Here is a 23,057-nt window from a genome sequence, read left to right as displayed (position 1 = left end):
AAATGTGATTAAATAATTTCACTATAACTGACAACTAATCTCGAAATCAATCCAATATCAATTTAAAATATGGTTCACCCACCTTCACAGAGGACACCTCCCCGTTTTCGCCGACTTTCTGCGTTGATTCATGACGTCCTCCGTCACAAGCAATTTCATTCCCTAATCGAACGTTTTCTGCCCCGTCACTCTGCGCTTCACAGACTATTTGCCCATCATTGTTGAATTGAGATCTCACATTAGCTGCACCAGGAAGCGATGTAATTTGATTCGTAAAAATATTGTCTGAAATAAATTGTAAAGGGACTAGAGTATTGTCTGTTTGGTTCAATCTTGGCGATCCATCGCTCCCCGATGAATCAAACAAAATATCGGTAATGTGACTGAGAAAGGATCTCGTTTCATTTGCTTCATCACCTGCATGGGTTGAATCAGAACGGTTTGTTGTTAGGGTATTCAAGATATAGTCACACTGACCGTTTCTGAAGAAAGGCCTAGACTGTTGAAGCGCTCTTATGGAATCAGAACACGCCTTTAGATTGGCCAGAGATTGTTCATGACACAATCGAATATTTCTTAGATCAGACCTCGGGGTAGAAGTTTGTACGACTTGGTCTCCGTTGAAAATGCCATTATTTGTTCCTTGCATCTCATCATAGGGGTTATTTGAAAATGTGAAACCGGCATTAGTTTGATTTGTCTGTGAGACAACGCTTTCAGAATTTACTTGGGAGTTTGAATGTCGAGTTGAAAAATGAGTTGTTCTTGTTGCATTGTGTCTGCTCCTTCTGTTGACGCTGTAAGTGGTTGAAATTTGAGATGCTGAGGGCGTTTGTGATGGTCTATGGGTTGTGAAATGGCAAATGCTGTTAGATGAATGTCTTTCGACATTTTCCGGTATATTATGGCTTGACAATGTTGTCGAGTATGGAACGATTTGTGTGCGTGTTGAAAATGGGACATTTTGTGTTACACTATTGTTCTGTCGTAGACTCTGTGGGGGTGTCGTATTATTTGAATGGGGTGATGGTTCCATAATTGTATCTTCAGACTCATGTCTTGGTGTCGTCGTTTGAGACGACATGGAAGGGAAATATGACTCAAGTGCTGATGGTGTATCATTTCCTGACGGTATTGGTCTCCACAAAACAGTAGACGCTGATGATGGCGCATCATTTACAAGATCTCTTGGTGAAAATGAGACAGGAGAATTCCTATCCCCTGGGAAATAAGGACTGCTACAAATGGGTGCGACTGATGAGGGCGAGGACACGGGAGTCCTGTCGCTTGCTCTGTTTTCGGATGTGACGTCAGAAAATACGTCATCAAAACTGCTTTCCCTTGTTTGACCTTGACTTACTGCATTTCGTTTCTTCCTCTCGGCACGGATTTTTTCGATAATGCTTTCAATGGTAATCACCCTTGGAAGACTGGACAGGCCACCACTCACGTAGCAATTATCTCTGAAAATAAGAAAACAATTTGTGTGACTTTTTAATTGTTAAGTTTACTCGATTTTATTTCTGTTATCGTCTTACCACCGTAAAGTTGAAGCTGAAGAATGTGGACCCTGCTCTGGAATCGATACCACAATAAATTGAACGACATGGTTGAAAGCCAAGGTCAACAAAGAGAATATGTCGTCATTATCTCTCACCAAAGCAGCCCCTTTGAATCTCCTACAAATACTGACCTTTTCATGCGATATATTTGATAAGGCCAAAGTATGTCTCATGCTTGTGCAGGTAGTGAGATAAATAAATGAATCTGCAGTACTGAAACTAAGCTAAAGTATGTAATTATGATGCACAACTCAGTGGAAAATTTAATTGTCAAAAGTCGTTCTAATCGTTAAAATGATGTTGACTTGATGTGGATTACACATTTTTATGCCTTGTCTTGTCTCTAAAGCTTAATGAATAATATGGGGAAACAATTGCTTTTGCGCTACGTACACACATATTTGCAGGTCTGATGACCGAAAGCAACGAATTGCGTGTTTTTAAATGTTGTTGTAACGAGTATATTTTAATCATATATATATATATATTATATATATATATATATATATATATATATATATATATATATATATATATATATATGTGTGTGTATATATATATATATATATATATATATATATATATATATATATATATATATATATATATATATATATATATATATATATATATATATATATAACGTTATTGTTCAAGGAAATTGAAAATCAATTTGAACACAACTAAAACATTATCTTCAATTCAATGATACTTTATTATAGTATAATTTCACAAGAATATAGCTCGAATAAGAACATTAAGTGGGCAAACTATATACGATGAGGCATCTATTTTAACTCTCTCCTTGCCAGTGCTATTCTCATGGTTTTATTCTGAAACTGCATTCCAACCCAACACTAAAAATAATGTGCTTTTTACTCAGTCACAAAAGCAATACGTACGTGTTGCACATGATTTTGTACAGCCAAACCATCTGCTGTATAACGAAGTATGTATTAATCTTATATTATGCTACAAAATAAATAAGAATGAGAAAAATGTTGGCTGTATCGAAACGAATTTGACGATTTTACAATGGTTGGTAAGGAGAGGGTTAAAGCGTTGAGTATATTTCCACGATATTAATATTATAGTTGTGGTAACAAACATGTCACATGACTGCATGCCAAAGGCCCAGCATCAAGTTAACCCTTCCTTGTCAGCAATAGGAAAATCGTTACATTCGTTACGACACAAATATTCATCTCATTCTGACTCCTTTCGTACATCACAAAGTCGAAAGTACTTTCTTGTTATAATTATGAGAACTTAATTATGTGTTGCACATTCGTTTTGGGTGAACAAAATTATTTATATCATATATTTATTCCCTTTGAGGTAGATTTTTAAAATCCATTCATATTTTGGATGGGCATGACGTTTTGGGAGAATCGGGAAAATAGTCGGTAAAGAGTTAAACAACCCTCTCCACCATTTTGGCATTTGGAACGAAGTTGACGTCATTCAGCTCTTTGTTATTATTTTAGACAGCCTTTTTTATGATGTTCTCACTAAATTTTATCAATAAGACTATCAAGATTATGCATGATTTTGTGTGGGGGTACCAGGACGGTGGATATTGTGAGCATTTTAGCTAAGCGCATAGCATAAATAGCGAGCTTAAGTAGAGACAGAAAAAGAAAACAAACCTGCAAACCGGGCATCTGATGAAATTCCCTTCGAATAACTGATCTGCACATGGCTGTTTACACATGATGTGACTACACGGAAGTATGACGGGGTGTGAGTAGAACTCAAGGCAGATGGGACACGTGAGGTCCTTCACCACCTCCATCACACAGTCTCTGCTTCGGCGCCTTGGTCGCGGGTTCTAATGAAGACAAGAACAAGAAATTTCTGTTGAAAATATTATGGACAATTACATGCCTGTCGTAAGGTACTTACTTGCTGTGATTCTCTATGGCGCATAATGCGGAGGGTTTCTTCTTCTTCTTATCATAAAATTAAGGGTTACATAAGTCAAAAGACATTTAAATACCCTTGTTGTTTTTGAAAATATAAATAATAGTTAAAACAAACAAGAGAAGAGATCAAATTGATGCAGGAACATTAAAAGCACACAAAGTCCTATAATATACAAACAAAAGGTTAAGTTCTTCTTCTTCTTCTTCTTCATCTTCTCTCTCTTCTTCTTCTTTGCATCAACTGACTGACTCACTTAGATTGAGCACTACTGTCAATGTGTTATATATCCCCCCAAAAATGTGTAAGTCAAGATTGTTTCTGACATCCGCTGTTGGGTAGAAGTAGTGTCAGAAGAGGAAAAATACTTGACTGTATCCGGGATCAATCTTGGTCCCTTTGCGTGTGAAACAAGTGCTCTATCATCTGAGCTATCAGGACCCCCAATGTAAATTAACTCAACGTTGAAGGCAACGTATTCAATTTCAGGTAATCGAAATATCACACTAATCCTTTGTGGCGAATATGCAGTGTAAACATTGAGTCCGTCACGTTAACTAACACACTTGAAGAACAAACACATTTACTGATCATTTATAACTGGGCATATCATTTCCATGCAAATTATTAAATATCTTTTAGACATGGAAACGCCTTTGAACATGATGTTCGTGACATTTTAAAATCAGTTTTGATGACACTAAATGCTTAAAATTAAAGAATTGCCGTGAACACTTAATGATGCATTATAAGTTACACGCGTGTTCAATTTATGAATTAATTCACAACATATGTTAGACTTGCTCGAAAGAATGAACGAAGCTGACGTCACTAAACTTTTTGTTTGTTTTTAGACCGCCAGTTGGGCGAGTAGTTCTCATTGACTTCTCTGAATCAGACTGGAAACACAAGGGTACACATAATTTTGTTTGCACGATTGATCTGGCGGGAAGAATTGTTGAGTATTTTACTTAAACGCATATCATCAGTATTTCTCAAATAAGAATATTATAGATAGAATGAAGTTGACGTCACCCGGGTATTTGTTATTGTTGTTTGCCATCCACGTTTATGAGTAATTCCCACTTTAAAGTATTATCCAGACCATAAACGTTCATGGTTACACGGGGTTTTGTGTGTTGGTCCGGTATACTTCCGGATGGTAATGCTGTGAGTTGCCAAGCGCATACTATCTATACGTATGTTTTTATTTAGCGCAATATCAACTCAATGTGTTCAAAGCACAATTTAAATGCCCGGAATTGAAAACACTTATAAATGAAATTACCACCTACCTGCATCTTGAAAATTTTTGATTAATCCACAGAACGGTCAATCCTTGTTCTATCTTTTGTTTTTAATGAAATTTTCTCGTCGGCCATAGCTATAAATCAACCTCCCATCTTTCAATTCACACCTGACCTCTATCTATAGCATTGAACTCAACATGTTCGCAATATCGCTTCACACACCTACTATTGTTCTGTGTGACTAGAGCTTAATCTACAACCAAAAGGAATTACGCATAATGCATCTTAATCCCTTAGAGCACGGACCCACTTCAGCAAAAAACGCATTAACCCTTTCAACACCCCTGACGTTTTAGAAGTTAATGGCTATTCTGTTGTACTTCTCTGGACAACTAACCAAAAAAAAAAAAAAACAAAACATGAAAAGTGATTTTGGCCAGAAAACTCGTCTTTCAAATATCGATCGATTAAATAATATAACCCTTGTTTTGTCAAATACTCTTAAGGTTGGTAATTCCTGAAGTTCCGGATTTGGTAGTTTTTGACATGCTGAGGATCATTTTAATCGATAGATATTTGGAGGACGAGTTTTCTGGCCAATTTTATTTTCGATGCTTTTTTATTTTTTTTTCTTCTTCAGTATACGACAACATTTTCTCCAGACATGCCCAAAGTCTGCAACAGCAAGAGAGGATTTTTGGCCTGGTACTCTGCAGACTTGAGCTTGAGCTTTTTTGTAGAGGAATATCCACTAAACGTGCTCAAAGCGCTTTACAAAAGTCCATGACCAACAGCAACACGTAACATGTAGAACGAGACATGGCGCCTGCTAGGCGATAATACATTTTTTTTTTCAGTAAAAGCAGTCAAGATAATATCTAGACTTGTGTATGGAAATGATGAGGTGATTTTTTTTTTTTTTTTGGGGGGGGGGGGGGCTGTTGTTGTTTTATTCTGTATGTTTTATAAACATAGCCGTCTATTTTCTTCTTAAATTGTTCTTCTCGTGTTAAAGTCTAGAATTGTTTTCTTTATGCATATATCAAAGAGGGATTTAATTAGAGATATCTGTCTCTGGTATTCATTTATTAACATTTGATAATCCAGCGTGGCTCAGCGGTACGGTCTTCGCTTAGTACCCGCAAGGTACCTAGTTCGATCACCCACCGCTGCGCTTTTTTGGCCCTGAGCAAGTTAAGTCACCTCGCCCTAATTCAATTTGTGGCGCTGCACTGCGACTGACCCCTGGACTATTCCAGTCTTCCCTTGGAATAGACCCTAGAGAACAATTTCCCCTATGGGATGAATAAAGGAAATTTTATGTATTTCTTATTTTTATTTATTTTTAATTTTGAAAATCCTTTGTTTTGAAATGAAGTGTGGACAACGTTTTGTCGTTAGTGTGGCCTCATAAGGGTTAAATCAGTGAAGCGTGAGTGTTTAAATGCTTAGGTAGGTCTGCCAGCTCTACTTAATATGATTGTAATACCCTAATGCCTTTCTTGGTATAATTTCGTCCTAACACACGAGGCATGCACTTATATTATTCAAAAGATCTATTGGGGTAGATATTTTCCCCCTTTTATCGCTATTTGTTTCCTTTGTTTACTTTGGTTTTATTTTGCTTTTGTTGTTTTCTCTTTCTTTGGAGGGTGGGGATGTTGTGGGGTTTCATTTTGTTGTTGTTTTGTGTGTGTGTGTGTGTGTGTGTGTGTGTGTGTGTGTGTGTGTGTCTTTTTATTTTCTTAACTAGTAAAAACCCCGCAATTTCGCGGGGAAAGAACTTTTTTCATTCGATACTGTACTCACCATCATTTAATGAGGGCAGATTGGTAAACAACGTTGTCTGTGTAATTTGGTATATCTTCGGTTGATTTTTCTGTTTGGCCCAACATGAAGTGTAAGCCACTATAGCCTCTGACCCGTGACACAGCAACATACCGTTGTCCTTGTGTGAATACCGGTTGTGGTAAGAAAATCCCCACCTTGCTTAATGTCTGCCCCTGAGACTTGTTAATTGTCATTGCATATGACAATTTTACCGGAAACTGTCTTCTATTTATAATAAATGGTAAACCCGAATCAGTTGTTGTCGTCAGATTGATTCTAGGGATAAACACTATGTCGCCAGCTCTACTCCCGGTAATTATCTTGGCTTGTAATTCGTTTGAACCTAATTTAATTATTAACAAACGGGTGCCATTTAGGAGGCCTGATTTAGGATTTATATTTCTAAGCAGCATGACTGACGTGCTGGCTTTCAAATGTAATGCATGTGGAGGAAGTCCGGGAGGTGTAAGTTCGTTCAAGAATTCAATCGGGTATAAGTTGATGTCAGAGTCACTTTGAATGGAATCAGCACTGCGGTAAATTTGTTCAGTTGATGAGGTCAACCTGGACAGAACGGCTGCATTTATTTTGTCAACATTTTCATGGGTTGTAGTCAAAATTGCTCTCTCTGATAGATAACGTTCATCCGCAAAGTTCAGATTCAAATCATTGTATAGAGCATTTATCAAGCATTCTGGGTCATTTTAGGAAGGCATAGCGCTGTAGGTAATTTAACAGAATACTTTCCTATTTCGCTGAAAAACGGCTCTGTACCATTTCCGATGCGGAGAAGCCAATTTGCAAAACAGTTATTGTCATCAGTAACCCTCATGTTATTGTTCATGTGAAAAATGGTGACAAAATTCCAAATAATTGACTTGTTAAGTGTGACACTTAATATATCGGCTTAACTTCCTTTGTTAACAACAGGTAGAATTTGCCAAAAATCCTATCCAAGTACAACCACTTTGCCCCCAAAAGGTTTTGAACTGCCTGTTATGTCACAAAATGTCCTGCTCACACATTCAAACACACGCCTGTCCATCATAGGTGCTTCATCCCAAATTATGAGAGAACTACTCTTCAGTAACTTAGCTGTGTCTGATTGGCGACTGATGCTACAGGTGCTGTTATCCGTTATTGGAATTGGAATTTTGAACGTTGAATGTGCTGTTCTACCACCGTGCTGACAAAAGATCAAAGGTGAAAATACAAATTTAAAGAATACTGGGATGTAGGAGCTTTCGGAATGTCTCCCCTTTACTTAACTAATGGAAAAACAAACACCCTATTACCTTTAATAACACTTATGACTAACCTCTCGAGCTAACCCTAATAGTAAAAAAAGAATCAAAATGGCGACTGAAATACCTTTATGTGATCAAGTGAATAATATCACTATGAATGCCACGATTTGCTGAAAAATGCCAACACACACACACACACACACATGTAGACACCACACACAACACACACACACACACAAACATACACACACACACACACACACACACACACCACAACAAACATATCATAACAAAACTGATCACCGCTAAATCAACAACACAACGGAAGTAATAATAATACTTGATGTCATAAATAGATCCCGGACAACATGGCTGACACCTGTTGACATTGAGCTTCGGCTCAGTGGATAGTCTTATGTTTCCATTTATTCACTGTGTGGAATCTTTAATTTTTACCTGATGTGGACTAATCTTAATATTGGAACTTTTAACTTAAGATCTATTAAAAGTAACATTCGAAAGGAACAACTGTGTCAAGATTTAGAAAGTTATAAAATCGATGTGTTGTGTTTACAAGAGACGAAGATCCAAGATGGCGTCGACCAAACAATAAATGGTCACAGACTGCTGTGCTTTGCTTCCAGTTCACCTCACTATGGATGTGGATTTCTCATAAATAAAAACTGCAGGGATTTGACTAGTGACGAATGGAATCTTTCGGACAGAATATGTGTTCTTGAGCTTAAGTGTAAGATCAATTCAAGGAACCAGAATAACGATAACAAAGACGATCACGGTAAGAAGACGTTCACTATCTCAATCGTAAATGTTTACGCACCAACAAGTCAACGCGCAAAACAATACCCAGAGGAAACTGATAAATTTTACAAAGACCTAGACGATACACTGAACAAAATAGGAAACAAATCAATATTAATAATTGCTGGAGATTTTAATGCCAAAGTAGGAAAACGTCTCGACAGTGACACACTATGTTTAGGATCATACTCAAAAGGAAAACGTAACGATAACGGAGAAAAATTAGTCCAGTTCTGTGAACAGAAAAAACTTTTCATAACAAACAGTGCTTTCAACCACCCATTAAGACACCAGACAACATGGGTAGGACAAAGGAAAGACCAAACCCAAGACAAAATGATAACAATACACAACCAAATAGACTATATCATATGTCGACACCGCCATAAACACTACTCAACCAACTCGCGATCATACGGTGGTACACTGCTAACATCCGATCACAAACTTGTAAAAACGAATTTCAACATAAATGTGTACAGACAACGAAGACAGAAAGGTAAAACGGCAGTCAAAATAAACACGGCAAAAATAGTAAATGAGCGAGAATGTCGCATTCATTACCAATATGAACTTAACTCAAGTCTATGGAAAATAAAGCAAAACAGTAATCCAAACAATGAATGGAAAGAGACGCAAGCGGCAATGAAATATGCGGGGAAGAAAGTGCAGGCTCTATTAATACAACTAAGAACAAACCAAATCGAACGCCTAACATCGCTATTAACGATCTATCGCGGCAACAAAAAGAACTTAGGATCAGGATACAAAACACGAAAGACTCGGAAGAAATAATAAACCTGAAAACGGAACGAAACAAAATACTGCATTCAATTCGATCACTTACAATAAAACACAGAAACGAGGAATTAGACAAAAAAGTGGAAGACATAGAAAAGTCCAAAAATAACGCATCGTCTATGTTCAAAGCGACGAAATCTCTGAACCGAAAACCATTCGAGAACCCAAAACTACAGGATAAATTTGGCAAACAGACAACAAATCCCAACGATATCCTTGACATTGTAACTGACCACTTCCAGCAGAAATTTCACAAACAAGTCTCACAAATATCGCCCTTCTCAGGAAACCCTAGAGACCTAAACAACCGCATCACAACAACTGAAGTTAGAAATAGCATAAAGTGCCTAAACAATAACAGATCCCCAGGCGAAGATGAAATTCCCGCTGAATTGCTGAAATGCGGTACCCTCTCCCTGGATCTGAGCATTGCAAACATAATGAACAAAACATTCTCAACACACAAAGACTGGGACATAAACAGCGGTGTCCTAATTACAATACAAAAACCAGGAAAAACGAAAGGACCCGTAAACAACCTGCGCCCAATAACATTACTGAATACCATAAGAAAAACACTGTCAACTATTGTCCTCAACAGAATTAGACCGAAAATAGAAAATTATCTATCACATAGCCAAAGCGGGTTTTGCCAAGACCGAAGCACATCGGACGTTGTATGGACACATAAATGGTTGGCAGCAAAGGCACTCAAAGAAAACATATCCATAACAATAACCGGAATCGATATGTCCGCAGCCTTTGATACGATCGACAGAGGAAAACTTTTGGAGATATTAACAGAAATAGTAGACGAAGACGAGCTCCGAATAATCCGATTTCTCCTCAGCAACACAAAGATACAACAAAGGATATACGGGGCCACAAAACAGACGCAGTTCGAAAGTAACATCGGGACCCCCCAAGGAGATAGTCTGAGCCCGATTCTGTTCACAATATACTTAGAACACGCTCTGAAAGAAGTTCGAAAAGTCATTCCAAAACCAACGACTCATATTGAGAATGCAATCCCTAGAGAAATCGCCTATGCAGATGATGTCGATTTTATTGGATCAACACCAGCAAATATAGACATCATACAAAATACCCTCATGAAATATAACCTCCAAGTCAATGCCAATAAAACCGAATTTACAACAATATCGAGGAACAAAGAGGAATGGAAAAGAACAAAGAAAGTCGGCTCACTAATTGGAGACACCGAGGATGTACAAAGAAGAAAACAGCTATCAAACGCCGCACTCAGTAAACTCACCAATGTATGGATTAGAGGTGACAAAATAAAGAGAAAAACCAAACTGAAACTGTACCATGCTCTTGTAAAACCGGTACTTCTGTATAACTGCGGCACTTGGGCGTTGACAAAATCCGAAGAAGAACATCTGGATGCCTTCCATCGCACACAGCTAAGAAGGGTACTGGACATCAAATACCCCAAAAAGATCTCAAATGAATCACTCTATAAGATCACAAAAGAAAGACCAATCTCCCTTGACATTTTACAACAACGATGGCAACTTTTCGGTCACATACTACGCAGGGACAAAAACATACCAGCAAACCAAGCCATGTCGGGATACTTCCAAAAACACGGGAACCTTTTCAGAGGAAGACCGATCACAACACTCCCCGTGATCCTAAACAAAAACCTCACAACACTTGGACAAAGCATTAGTCTCATAACGGCAGGGGACCTTGAAAATCTGAGAACCCTAGCAGAGGACCGGCAATATTGGAGACACCTCACACAGGAAATACTGGAAACAGCCAAGGCGACCCGATCTTTCGGTCGAGACGCGAAAGGCATCTAAGTATAAATAGATGACGCAAATTGACAACTTTTAACAGTGTCAAAATTAGTTGATTTTGGGAGCCAAGTGTCGTCGGTACATATTTTATGATATTATCTGATTGACTCAACGAACTTTCAAACTGACTTTAAATTATAAAAGGAAATCAAGTTATCTGTTTATCTATCTGTAAAAAATACATTTCTAATTTTCAAATCTTTCAGTAGAGTTGTGCGCCGTATCAATTTTTTTATTGACTCAATAAATAAGCACAATGTTCTCCACAATGCTATATTTTTTTAAGAAAGGATAGTGCAGAAACGATCAGCCTACACATTTGTTTGGGTTTTTTTTTTTTTTTTTTTTTTTTTTTTTTTTTTGGGGGGGGGGGGGGGGGGGGGGGGGGTGGCGGTCTGTTTGTTTCTTTTCTTTTAATTGGGGGTAGGATTTTGTGCTTTTAAAAATGTTCTTTGTTTGTTGTTTGTTTTGTTTTTGTTTTGTTTTGTTTGTTTTATTTTTATTTGGGGGGGGGGGGGGGGGTGAGGTTTTTTTTATTTTTTAAATTTTTTTTTAGTTTTTTGGGTTTATTCTTTTAAAAAGTGTAAGAACAGTTATGGTTTGTTTTTGCAAGAGTGGCTTAAAATGAATCCATCTCATTTGATATTCCCTTTGGACCAAGAAATTGAGTTTGTTGTTGTCTTAGTTTTGTTGCAAAATTTGATCAAGATCAAGTGGGAAAAAAATTGATGCATTGTCTATCTTTTAAATAAGTTGCATGCCATTTAGTTTAAATCATTTTAAATTTTGTAATTCGTTGACACAAGCTTAAACGAACTGGAATTTCATTTTAAAATGATAGGAACAGCGGCTATCTAAATTCCACGAATGGCGCAAGAGAGAGTCAGAACTTATTATGCAACTTCCTCTTCATAGACAGCAAAAAAACATTATGGTCATCGAAGTTATGTTTTAATTTTGTTGTGTCTCTAACTCTTTCCTCTCCCCTGCTTTACATATCTCTCTCTCTCTCTCTCTCTCTCTCTCTCTCTCTCTCTCTCTCTCTCTCTCTCTCTCTCTCTCTCTCTCTCTATCTATCTATCTATCTATCTTTACTTTCTATCTTCATTTCTCTCTCTCTCTCACTTTCTTTCTTTCTTACTCTCTCTCTCTCTCTCTCTCCACACACACACACACACACACACACACACATATATATATATATATATATATATGTGTGTGTGTGTGTGTGTGTGTGTGTGTGTGTGTGTGTATAATGCACTTTACACGGGGTCCCTGGCCAACGGCAACACTTAACCTGTAGGACGGGACATGACGCCTGTTAAGCGATATTACAAAATTTATTTTCGGACAGAGACAGCGCAGTTAACGATCAGGTACTCATTTTATACCTGAGTACGGTGAGAGAATGTGAGTAAAGTGCCTTTTCCAAGAACTCAACTATGCGCCGAAAGAGGCTCGAACTTAGTACCTTCCCATCCGAAAGCGGGTGCCATACTACTAGACCGCATAGAAAGAGATGAAAGGGGTTTAAGGAAGGTTAGGGGTAGGGAAAGAGAGGAATATAGAGCTTAAATAAAAATAAAGTACCACAGAATCAGGAAAAGAGAGGACACATCGTGAAACGTGAAAACTAGATAGATTCTAATCATAAAAGTCAGTGCTTTACGATTGGATGTGTCTGTAGCTAACACAGAAAAGAGACGTTAAGAGGTAGGGATGACGCCTCTCTCTCTATATAAATGTCAGCAGATGTTTTCAACACCTTCTTAGGGTTATACGAGGACAGTTGTCGTGTTTTTGAATTCCCAGAATGCGTGGGAAAGAAGAGGGAATAAAACAAGAAATCTCTGTGTCTAATATTGATTCAACTTAAATGAGAAATAAAAAAAAAATAAAGAGAGAGAAAACAAGACTCCCCACCCCATCCTCACCCCTTCTCCTCCCTCAAAGAACTAAAATAAAACAAAACAAATCAAAACAAACAAAGACTTGAATTAAAAGCAAATATCGATCACATGCGGTTTTATCAACTCTAATGACATATAATTTACAGCAGGTATTATGCCTTCCTATTTGTTTTGCTGTTCGACGAACGCAATTCCGTGCAAGTTGAGCTGAAAGTGTTCCTTTCGTCCCCGCCCCGGCCTCCTCGCCGGTAAAGGAATGAAAAGAGCCCATTGTTCGCCATTTATCAGGTACAAGACCTACCTATTGTCCTCTCAACACGCCTCGATAGTTTTGAATTACCCCCCCCCCCCCCCCCCCCTTTTTTTTTTTCTCTCTTTTTTTCTATTTTAGCCCTTTGAAGCCGGGGTTCAATTCTACTTGATATCAGGTCTTACGGTTTCCACAAAGAGAAATGTGACAGTAGCGATTAAACCCGAGTCACTTTCCTTCTACTGTTTTTCTTCTGTGCGGCTATGTGGTCTAGTGGTATGACACTCGCTTTTGGATCGGAAGGCCCTGGGTACAAGCCTCGTCCGGCGCATAGTTGAGTCCTTGAAATATGCTCGTTACTCACATTCTCTCACCTAACTCAGGTGTAAAATGAGTACCTGGCTGTTAACAGCGTTGTCTCTGTCGAAAAAAAAAGTGTAACATCGCCTAACAGGCGTCATGTCTCGTTCTTTGTTAAATGTTGCTGTTGGTCAGGGATCCTTTGAAAAGCGCTTTGAGCACGTTTAGTGGATATTGTGCTTTATAATTTGATATAATTTGATTTGAAATTTCAAGTAGGCAGTTCAGCAAATCCTCTCACAAGGGGAGACAAGACAGACGGCTAAAAGCCCTTCTAATGATTGATGGGTTGTCAGAGAATGGGTTTTCATTCGTGTTAAAACACTAATTAAGTGTCTGCAACGAAATCCCATTGTTCTGGTCGTTGGCGAATGGATTTGCACTTCTTGACCTTGTCATTCGTTGATATTTTGTCAATTTCTTATTCGATTCTATTCTAAAACTCTACCTAAATCGTAACGTGTAATGATAATGATATATCTATATCTATAATTTCTTTTCACAAGCACGAAATACGGAATCCATGAGTATCACAGACTCACAGAATTGCTAGGAATATCTTCAAAATATCCATACATTCACAATTATAATTTTTGTGTTTTTATTTGTAAGATGTCAACCAGATGTTATAAAAGTGGGACTCAAAAGAAGAAAATGAAAGAAAGAGCTGGAGAAGAGCCAAGCAAAATAACAAAATTATAACATTCTAAATAAAGTTATGCAGTCACTTTAAAAAGTAAGTTCCATAAAAAGAATTCAAATTTAAGTATTAAGTACATATCTAGCTATAATAATAATTTGTGACGTCAGATAATCAAGCGTTGAATTTCACTAAAATTAGATTTTTGAAAAAAGTATCTATCATTTAAATATTTTTGAAAATGTCTTTTATTGAGAGATGACGAAATCGAAATGGATTGAGGGGTATCTAGAATAAAAGATTTCTTGCACTCTTGCGTTTTGGAATTCGAACGTTGTTCCCAACGAGCAGTCGCAAGCTCGGGCAGCGGTTGGGAACGAGCACGTCCAAAATTTTTAAAAAGCAAACGTGTAAGAATCGTATAGTCTTCAATAATTTTTGTATCTACTTTTAAAGATCAAGAAATGCAATAGTTTGGATATCGAGAGATATGTACGTACGTACTCGATTTAAGTCCATGTCAATGTAATTTTTTTTCCTTAACTCTCTCCTTACCAGCCATTTTCAGGATTTCCCCCAAAACTTCACTCCCAACTAATATAAAAATAGATTTATTTTTTTTCATCACATAATAGCAAGAAGTTCTTGCCATACATAATTTCTTTAGCAAAACATGCTCTACAACACACTGTTCGTTTTCTTTAAAGTTTATGATGTACAGAAGAAATTTGAATAAGAAAAATGTTGGTTGTATCGTAACTAACGTGACGATTTTCCTACGATTGGTAAGGAGAGGGTTAAAAGGAGGAAAGGGGGAGGGGGTTGCTGCAAAGAGTGCGATCAATACAAGTTTGAATTAAATATGATATTTTATCTATAGCTGCTTTTTAAAAAAATTATATCATTTCAGCTAGATACCGATGTTGGACTGAGTCCCACGTCTTCATGTACCCGATTTCAAGTTTAGGGTTCGTTTTTGTTTTGTTTTGTCTTGTTATATTTTTTTTTGTTTTGTTTTGTTTTTATGTTTTTAATCTCTTTTGTTTTGTTTTGATTTGATTTGTTGTTTGTTTGTTTTTTGTTTGTTTCTTTAATGATTTTTTGTTGTTGTTGTTGTTTTTTATTGTTTTGTGGTTTGTTTTTTTGTTTGTTTTTTGTCTGTTTTTGTTTGTTTGTTTGTCTTTTGTTTTGTTTTTAGTTGTTTTTTTTTTTTTTTGTTTTTTTTTTATCGGGGGAAGGAGGGGGGGGGGGGGAGGGGGTATCCGTATGCTGTGTTATGCCGCTCACTCCTACCTCCCCCTCCCCTTCCCTCCCCCCAGAAAAAGCAAACAAACTAATCATTAGCTCATTTAAATCACCTTACTTGGACTTGGGGTTCCAGTCCAACAGCTACATAGATAGCATCATAATATTATAACAGACAAGACGCGAGGCTCGTATGGAATCACTTTTTATGTAAAGGAGTAAAATCGATAATTTGATTCATGCAAACCATTCAAACGTTCACAAGAAATATTATAAGCAATTGTATAAGATGGAGAGTTTAATCCATATATGCAGGTCTGACATCCGAACATCATTATGGGCCTAGTTGAACATTGTCGTAATGGACAAAAATTTTCGTCATTTTTGTTGTTGTTGATATTCTATTACAACAATGAGCCCATAAGGAATTGAGTTATCAGACCTGTAAATAAGTGCACGTTGGTTTAATCCATTGCTTGTGGGGATTCGATTTCACTGTCACATAATTATCTTTATCTTTTTAATTGCGATTCCACAGTTATAAGTATTATATATATGATTCTTGTTTATTTCCATTAAATGAATATGTTTTGATCTGTGTTCTGTATTGCAGCAAAAAAAAAAAAAAAAAAAAAAAAAAAAAAAAAAAAAAAAAGGAACAAAGACAGACACAAAAATACAACTTTAAATATTGAATCTTGTGTCCATCTTTATTACGAGAAAAGTAACATTAATGCGAGTAGAGCTAAGATAACCCCTCCGCCCCCTCCGAACAGTGACAGTAGCGATTAAACCCGAGTCGCTTCGCTTCTACTGTTTTCCTTCTGTGCGGCTATGTGGTCTAGTGGTATGACACTCGCTTTCGGATCGGAAGGTCCTGGGTTCAAGCCTCTTTCGGCGCATAGTTGAGTCCCTCAAAATTTTGGCATTTTTGCTTCATCCCGACATAATGACCATTTGAGAGGATGGGTCACAGGGAACACAACGTTGAATTCGGCTGATGTAGGTCTAAATAAAGAAAAGAACATTTTTAAAGAGAAAAAAAAACCGAACATAAATAAAGAAAAGAACATTTTAAAGAGAGAAAGAAAGCGAACAGCATACAACGTTGAATTCAGCTAATGTCGGTCTAAATAAAGAAAAGATCATTTTTAAAGAGAATATAGACGTCTAACCAAAATCGAACGTAAATAAAGAAAAGAACATTTTAAAGAGAGAGGCAAAAAAGCGAACAGCATAAAAAAAAAAATTAAATGAATCTTTTTTTGTAAATCAATAACATAATCATCACCGTCTTCTATCGGTCACAGGGAACGCAACGTTGAATTCAGCAGATGTCAGTCTAAATAAAGAAAAGATCATTTTTAAATAGAATAAAACAAAAACAAAGAACGTAAATGAAGAAAAGAACATTTGAAAGAGAGAGAAAAATAGCGAACAGCATAAAAAAATATGTTAAATGAATCGTTTTTGTAAATCAATGAGATAATAATCATCGTTTTCTATTCTATAATGAAGCGGAAAACAAGTTGAAACTATTGATTTTCAAGCAATAATTGTTTTGCTGTTTGTGGTTTGTTTTTGTTTTTGTTTTTTTTGGGGGGGGGGGGTTGTTGATTTTTTTTTTTTTTTTTTGTTGTTTCTTTCTTTTGTTTCTTTTCTTAACATGTCTGTTGTATCACACACACACACACACACACACACACACACACACACACATCAACGATAAAATCAGTACGGTAATAACATCTGTAGGTGCGCACAAATGAATCTGGCATCAAGGTGGCCAGATGGCGATTCCCAAGACCAATGTCAAATTAAGGACCAATCAATAATGTCTGCTAGTCTTTGAGTTTTGATATCAAAAGAATATTCCTTGTTAGAAAGTTTTTAACTGAAATGGCACCAAAAAAATGATGGTTTCTCTGGTATTGTCAAAACTTGATTATTGTAACTTCCTTTTGTCGGGTCTCCAACATATTATAGACGTCTAACTGGTAAATTAAAACGGGTCCAGAATTCAGCAGCCCGCAAAATAATATACCAAAAAAGAAAATTCGACCATAACACCCCACTTTTGGAAAATATGCACTGGAACACCCTACCGCAACCCATTAGAGAAATCGGGAATATCTCAAAATTTTAATCTGCTTCAAACACCCGCTTCTTCACAATTCATTTTCTGCCGCCATGCCGACTGCGATTTATATTGATAGTATGAGGTTGACGTCATTCAGGTCTTTGTTATTGCTTTTTGCCATCCGCGTTTATGAGTAATTCTATTTTTCTGTGCTAGTTCGTTGTCCTTCCGGATGTCAATGCTGTGAGCTTCTTAGCCAAGCGAATACTCTATATAGATAGTATGCGCTTGGCTAAGAAACTCACATCATTGCCATCCGGACGTTTAACGGACCAACCATGAGCTTTCATAGTCTGGATAATAGTTTAGTGAGAATTACTCATAAACACGGATGGCAAAAGACAATAATAAAGACCCGAGTGACGTCAACTTCATTCTATCTATAGTATTAGTTTAACAATCTGCATTTTGTTTCCATGTTAAATAGTTTGACTACCTCTGTTCATAGCGTTATTCATTATCTGTAAAGTGCTTTGGGATGTTTGGCTTATGGACAGCGCTCAACAACATGTCATATTATTTATTATTATCATCATCATTATGCCCTAGCAACTATTCTTGACAACCATTTGTAACCCATTGTCTCAAAGGTCTATTATATCGGGATGACCTAGATGCTTGAATTATAATGTGTAGCCACATAGGAACTCGGGATTACTTTATATCCGTTATGGTGAAGAATACATAAAATTTATCACACTGGAAAAAATACTACTACTACGACTACTACTACTACTACTACTACTACTACTACTACTACTACTACTACTACTACTACTACTACTACTACTACTACTACTACTACTACTACTACTACTACTACTACTACTACTACTACTACTACTACTACTACTACTACTACTACTACTACTACTACTACTACTACTACTACTACGACTACTACTACTACTACTACTACTACTACACTACACTACTACTACTACTACTACTACACTACTACTACTACTACTACTACTACACTACTACTACTACTACTACTACTACTACTACTACTACTACTACTACTACACTACACTACTACAACAACAACAACAACTACTACTACTACTACTACTACTACTACTACTACTACTACTACTACTACTACTACTACTACTACTACTACTACTACTACTACTACTACTACTACTACTACTACTACTACTACTACTACTACTACTAGATAGATAGATAGATAGATAGATAGATAGATAGATAGATAGATAGATAGATAGATAGATAGATAGATAGATAGATAGATAGATAGATAAATAGATAGACAGACAGATAGATAGATAGATAGATAGATAGATAGATAGATAGACAGATAGATAGATAGATAGATAGATAGATAGATAGATAGATAGATATATATATAGATAGATAGATAGATAGATAGATAGATAGATAGATAGATAGATAGACAGATAGATAGATAGGTAGATATAGATAGATATGTAGGTAGGTATGTCGAAGAAATAAAATCTCTTTCTGTTTACCGCTGCATGACAGCTTAGAAAAAAAAATTTAAGTAGTAAACTCAATTTTTAATATTTTGATTTCATTTTTAGACTGTTTAACTAAAAAAAAAATACTTTCAATATCTCATCATTATAATCAATACATGTATTCATTGACAATTATATTGGTCTAATTGAAATTAGCAACACGAAGGCTGGTCACGTTTGAAAACGAAAATGCCTCACCTGTCAGAGTATTAAGTCCAAGGGCCAACAAACTGAATAGTAAATCTAAACACACACCGGTCTGGAACTTGTAACATCAAAAGCATGGTCTATAAATTTGTCCAAACAAATCCGAAGTGGCTATCACTATCACTCACTCTGACTACAAGTTTGCGGATGAAAATTCCTCGGCGTGACACCATTGGTCGGTGCCGCCGCAAAAGGGACTGGGAGAATATGGAAGAGAGTCGTAAAATTCGATAATGATTTATGGTACGTTATGTATATGTAATTACAGCTCCGTCGTACCCAACGCTTCACCTCTCCATTGTGGCCTTATCTTTAGACTTGTGAATTAATCTTCCCATGTTTTCTTTTCAATTTGCGTATGTATGATAAATGCATCAAGTCTTGGGAAGTGGCATTTATCACGGATTGATAATAAAATTATATGTGACCCATCGCATTCAAAGCGGTATTAATAAGTCGGGATGAACTAAATGCTGGAAATTGAATTTTATAACCACAAATTAAATACGAAACTTGATGGTGATTTTTTTCTCGTTATGGTGGAAAATTAATACCTTTTTTTTTACTTTGCAAAAAAAAAAACAAACAAACAAAAACAAAAAAAAAAAAAAACAAAAGCGAAAAAAAAAAAAAACAAACAACCAAACAAAACAAACTCACAAGTTCTTATTTTCTTTTCATTCTAAATGATCACTTCCCGTGGTCCATTTCATCGTCTCAACCTTTTTGTTTATTTGTTTCTTTCTTTAATTTTGTTTGTTTTTTTAAAAATATAATTGTATACAATAATAATTGGTCCTATTTATTGATTGGCATTGATTGGAAAACAACAACTACTTTCTATTGATTTTGAAACGCATCATAGATATTCAAACTAAAAGAAGTTCAACAAACGCCTTTCTGACTGCATGCTCATATCACGAATTACTCTTTCAGTTAAGATTTTACAGTACGAAGGTTGTGGCACTATGAAATAACTCCCCTACTTTCAATTGATTTTGAAACGCACTATTAAGATTTACATATGATCACAAGAGAAGTTCAATGAATGTTATGTATTCGTCTTTCAGTTAAGATATAGAAGTAGTGCGGCGATATGGTGCAGTGGTATGACACTCGCTTTCGGATCGGAAGGTCCTGGGTTCGAGCATCGCTCGGCGCATACTTGAGTCCTTGGAATAGGCTTTTTACTCGCATTATCTCATCGTACTCAGGTGTAAAATGAATACCTGACAGTTAACAGCGTTGACTATGTCCGAAAATGTTAAGTAATGCTGTTGGCCAGGGACCCATTGTAAAGCGCTTTGAGCACGTTTAGTGGATATTGCTCTATATAATAATTTTTAAAAGCTGAAATAGTTGCATTGACATTGCTCCTCTCCTGTCCAGTATTGATTTACGTTTTCCATGTTAGTTAAAGATCTAAAAAAAAAAAAAAACAACAAAAAAAAAAACCAAAAAAAAAAAAAACAAATGTGTATGAAACAGTGCAAAACAAAGCAGAGAGAGAAAATACAAGAAAGAAAAAAAGCATCCTACCTACCAAATCAGCAGCCTGCCTCCCCCAGTCGCAAGCTCTTGTAGCAATGGGGTTTACCAGTCGTGACGTCACTTTACTCGTAATGACGCCTAGTAACTGGTTCTAAACTATCGGGCGCCATTATCTCCATCGCCGTCTTCATGAAAAAAATTCTCCGGAAAGCATCGAAAGTCATTATAAATCTGATCATGTTTTGACTTTTATACATTCTGATCACATAACATGTGAAAAAGTTCTAGACTGCATGAAGAATACAAAGTACCGCTTTTCTTTGTTTAGAATCAAGCTGCTGGTTGCTGGGCAGACGTGACATCAGACTATTGAATCTTATAGGGGACACTTCAGGAGTTCCAAAAAGCTTGAGTTCAAGAACCTTCAATTAATCTATTTATATCTTATTACAATATCTTATCACACACACTGTTCATGGCAAGCGTCCATAGAGAAAAGAAGCAGCCATATTCATTCATTCATTCACATCTTATCAAATTAGAAAGTGTTAATATGTTTGAATTAGCAGAGAAATAAGGGGGCGGGGGTTAAATTAATGTTAAACCCTTGAAAAATAAAAAGCAATAAACTGACGTTTTCCGGGGGGAGAGGGGGGGGTGTGAGGGGGGGGGGGATGCTTTAAGAATGTTGGCCAGATAATCCATTATTCAAAAATCAATCGATTAGAATAACCTCACCTTGTCAAAAACTTCACAGTGAACATCATCCAGAAGCCAGTAACTTGAAGTATTCCAAAACAAATGTTTGCGACGAATCTTCAAGATATTCTGGCCAAACACGATCTCAAATGAGGACCTGAGAGCGTGAGCTGAAGTGGAATCTCTGAAGAGTCTCATTCAAAGGAGAAGATGGCAATGGTTGGGACATGTCTGTCGCAGACCTGATGAAACACTGATAAGGAAGGCTCTGCGATGGACACCCCAAGGAAAGGGGAAGCGAGGCCGCCCTAAGGAGACTTGGAGACGTATCGTAGAGAAGGACCTAAAGCAGAGAGTTCTGTCCCTCGAGATGGCCCCAAGAATAGCTGCTGACTGGACCAGGTGGAGATCCCTTGCATCGCCTCAAGTGCCAGGAGGCCCGGAGAGGATTTAAGTGAGTGAGTGTCAAAAACTAACCAACCTGGGACTTTCTTAAAGACTTCCCAAAAATCCCGGGTGTGAGAGATTTTGATAAATTGAGGGTCATTTTAATCAATCAATATTTGAAGGATGATTCTTCTGGCCAAAATTTTTAAAAACATGAGAAGAGTGGTTTTCTAAAACTCCCTCTCCCTTTATCCCATTTTGAGATATTGAGGATTATTTCCCCCAAAATGTCTCATTCGGTCTATTATTTTTATCACATTTAAGCTTCAAATTCTAGCAAGTCTAGGGAAATTCTTGTGTCAATTGATGCTTAAAATAAAAATTACATCTCATTTTATCTCGTAAATGGAAAATCTCAAAAGTAGAAAAATCGACTTAACGAGTTTTGGAAATCCAGACTTCATGTGTTGTTTGTTTTTGTTTTTGTTTTTTCTTTTTAATCGTACGGCTGTATAATAGTGTTCTTACAAGTAGGATTGAGCGATGCATTACATTTCTTAAAAGATTTTATCCCCATGCACGTGGAGACCACCTGCATCGGCCCTTAAAATAAATTTTGTACCACTACACATTATGGCAATCGCCGGTCCTTTTCAATATTAAACATTTAATTATCAAATGGGTGGGATCGATTATCGATAAAATTCCTCTCGGTGGTTCTTTATTTAAAATAATAAAGGAAATCGCGTAAATCGATTCACTGCCACAACTCTCTCTCTCTCTCTCTCCCTCCTCTCCCTCTCCTCTCTTCCTCTCTCTCTCTTTTCTTCTCTCTCTCTCTCTCTCCTTCTTTATTTCTCTCTCCCTCTAGTCTTTTTCTTTCTTTCTTTCTCTGTGTGTCTGCGTGTGTGTGTGTGTGTGTGTGTTTATTATATATATATATATAAAATTGTGTGTGT

General features: G+C 36.7%; 1 protein-coding gene across 4 annotated transcripts in view; it reads right to left on the bottom strand.

Moving 5' to 3' along the window:
- LOC144970521 (uncharacterized) overlaps positions 1-20,205 on the bottom strand; it is a 53,153-nt gene extending 32,948 nt beyond the window's left edge. The window contains exons 1-3 of one of the 4 annotated variants that reach the window (XM_078910253.1): positions 19,513-20,205; positions 3,212-3,393; positions 83-1,463 (exon numbers count right to left, since the gene is read on the bottom strand). In XM_078910253.1, coding sequence (XP_078766379.1) covers positions 83-1,463; positions 3,212-3,357 — 1,527 coding nt within the window. In that variant the 5' untranslated portion in view covers positions 3,358-3,393; positions 19,513-20,205. Of the gene's footprint in view, positions 1-82; positions 1,464-3,211; positions 3,394-4,780; positions 4,966-19,512 lie in introns of those variants that run through there. The other 3 variants (XM_078910251.1, XM_078910250.1, XM_078910252.1) reach the window with 3 other exon arrangements.
- Between the last annotated feature and the right edge of the window lie 2,852 nt (positions 20,206-23,057).

Source organism: Berghia stephanieae, chromosome 4 (genome assembly GCF_034508935.2).
Source record: "Berghia stephanieae isolate SIO BIC M18660-M18661 chromosome 4, UCSD_Bste_1.3, whole genome shotgun sequence".
Lineage (NCBI taxonomy): Eukaryota > Metazoa > Mollusca > Gastropoda > Nudibranchia > Aeolidiidae > Berghia > Berghia stephanieae.
The sequence above is the reverse complement of the archived record's forward strand: the minus strand, read 5'-3'. Positions and strand labels throughout refer to the sequence as shown.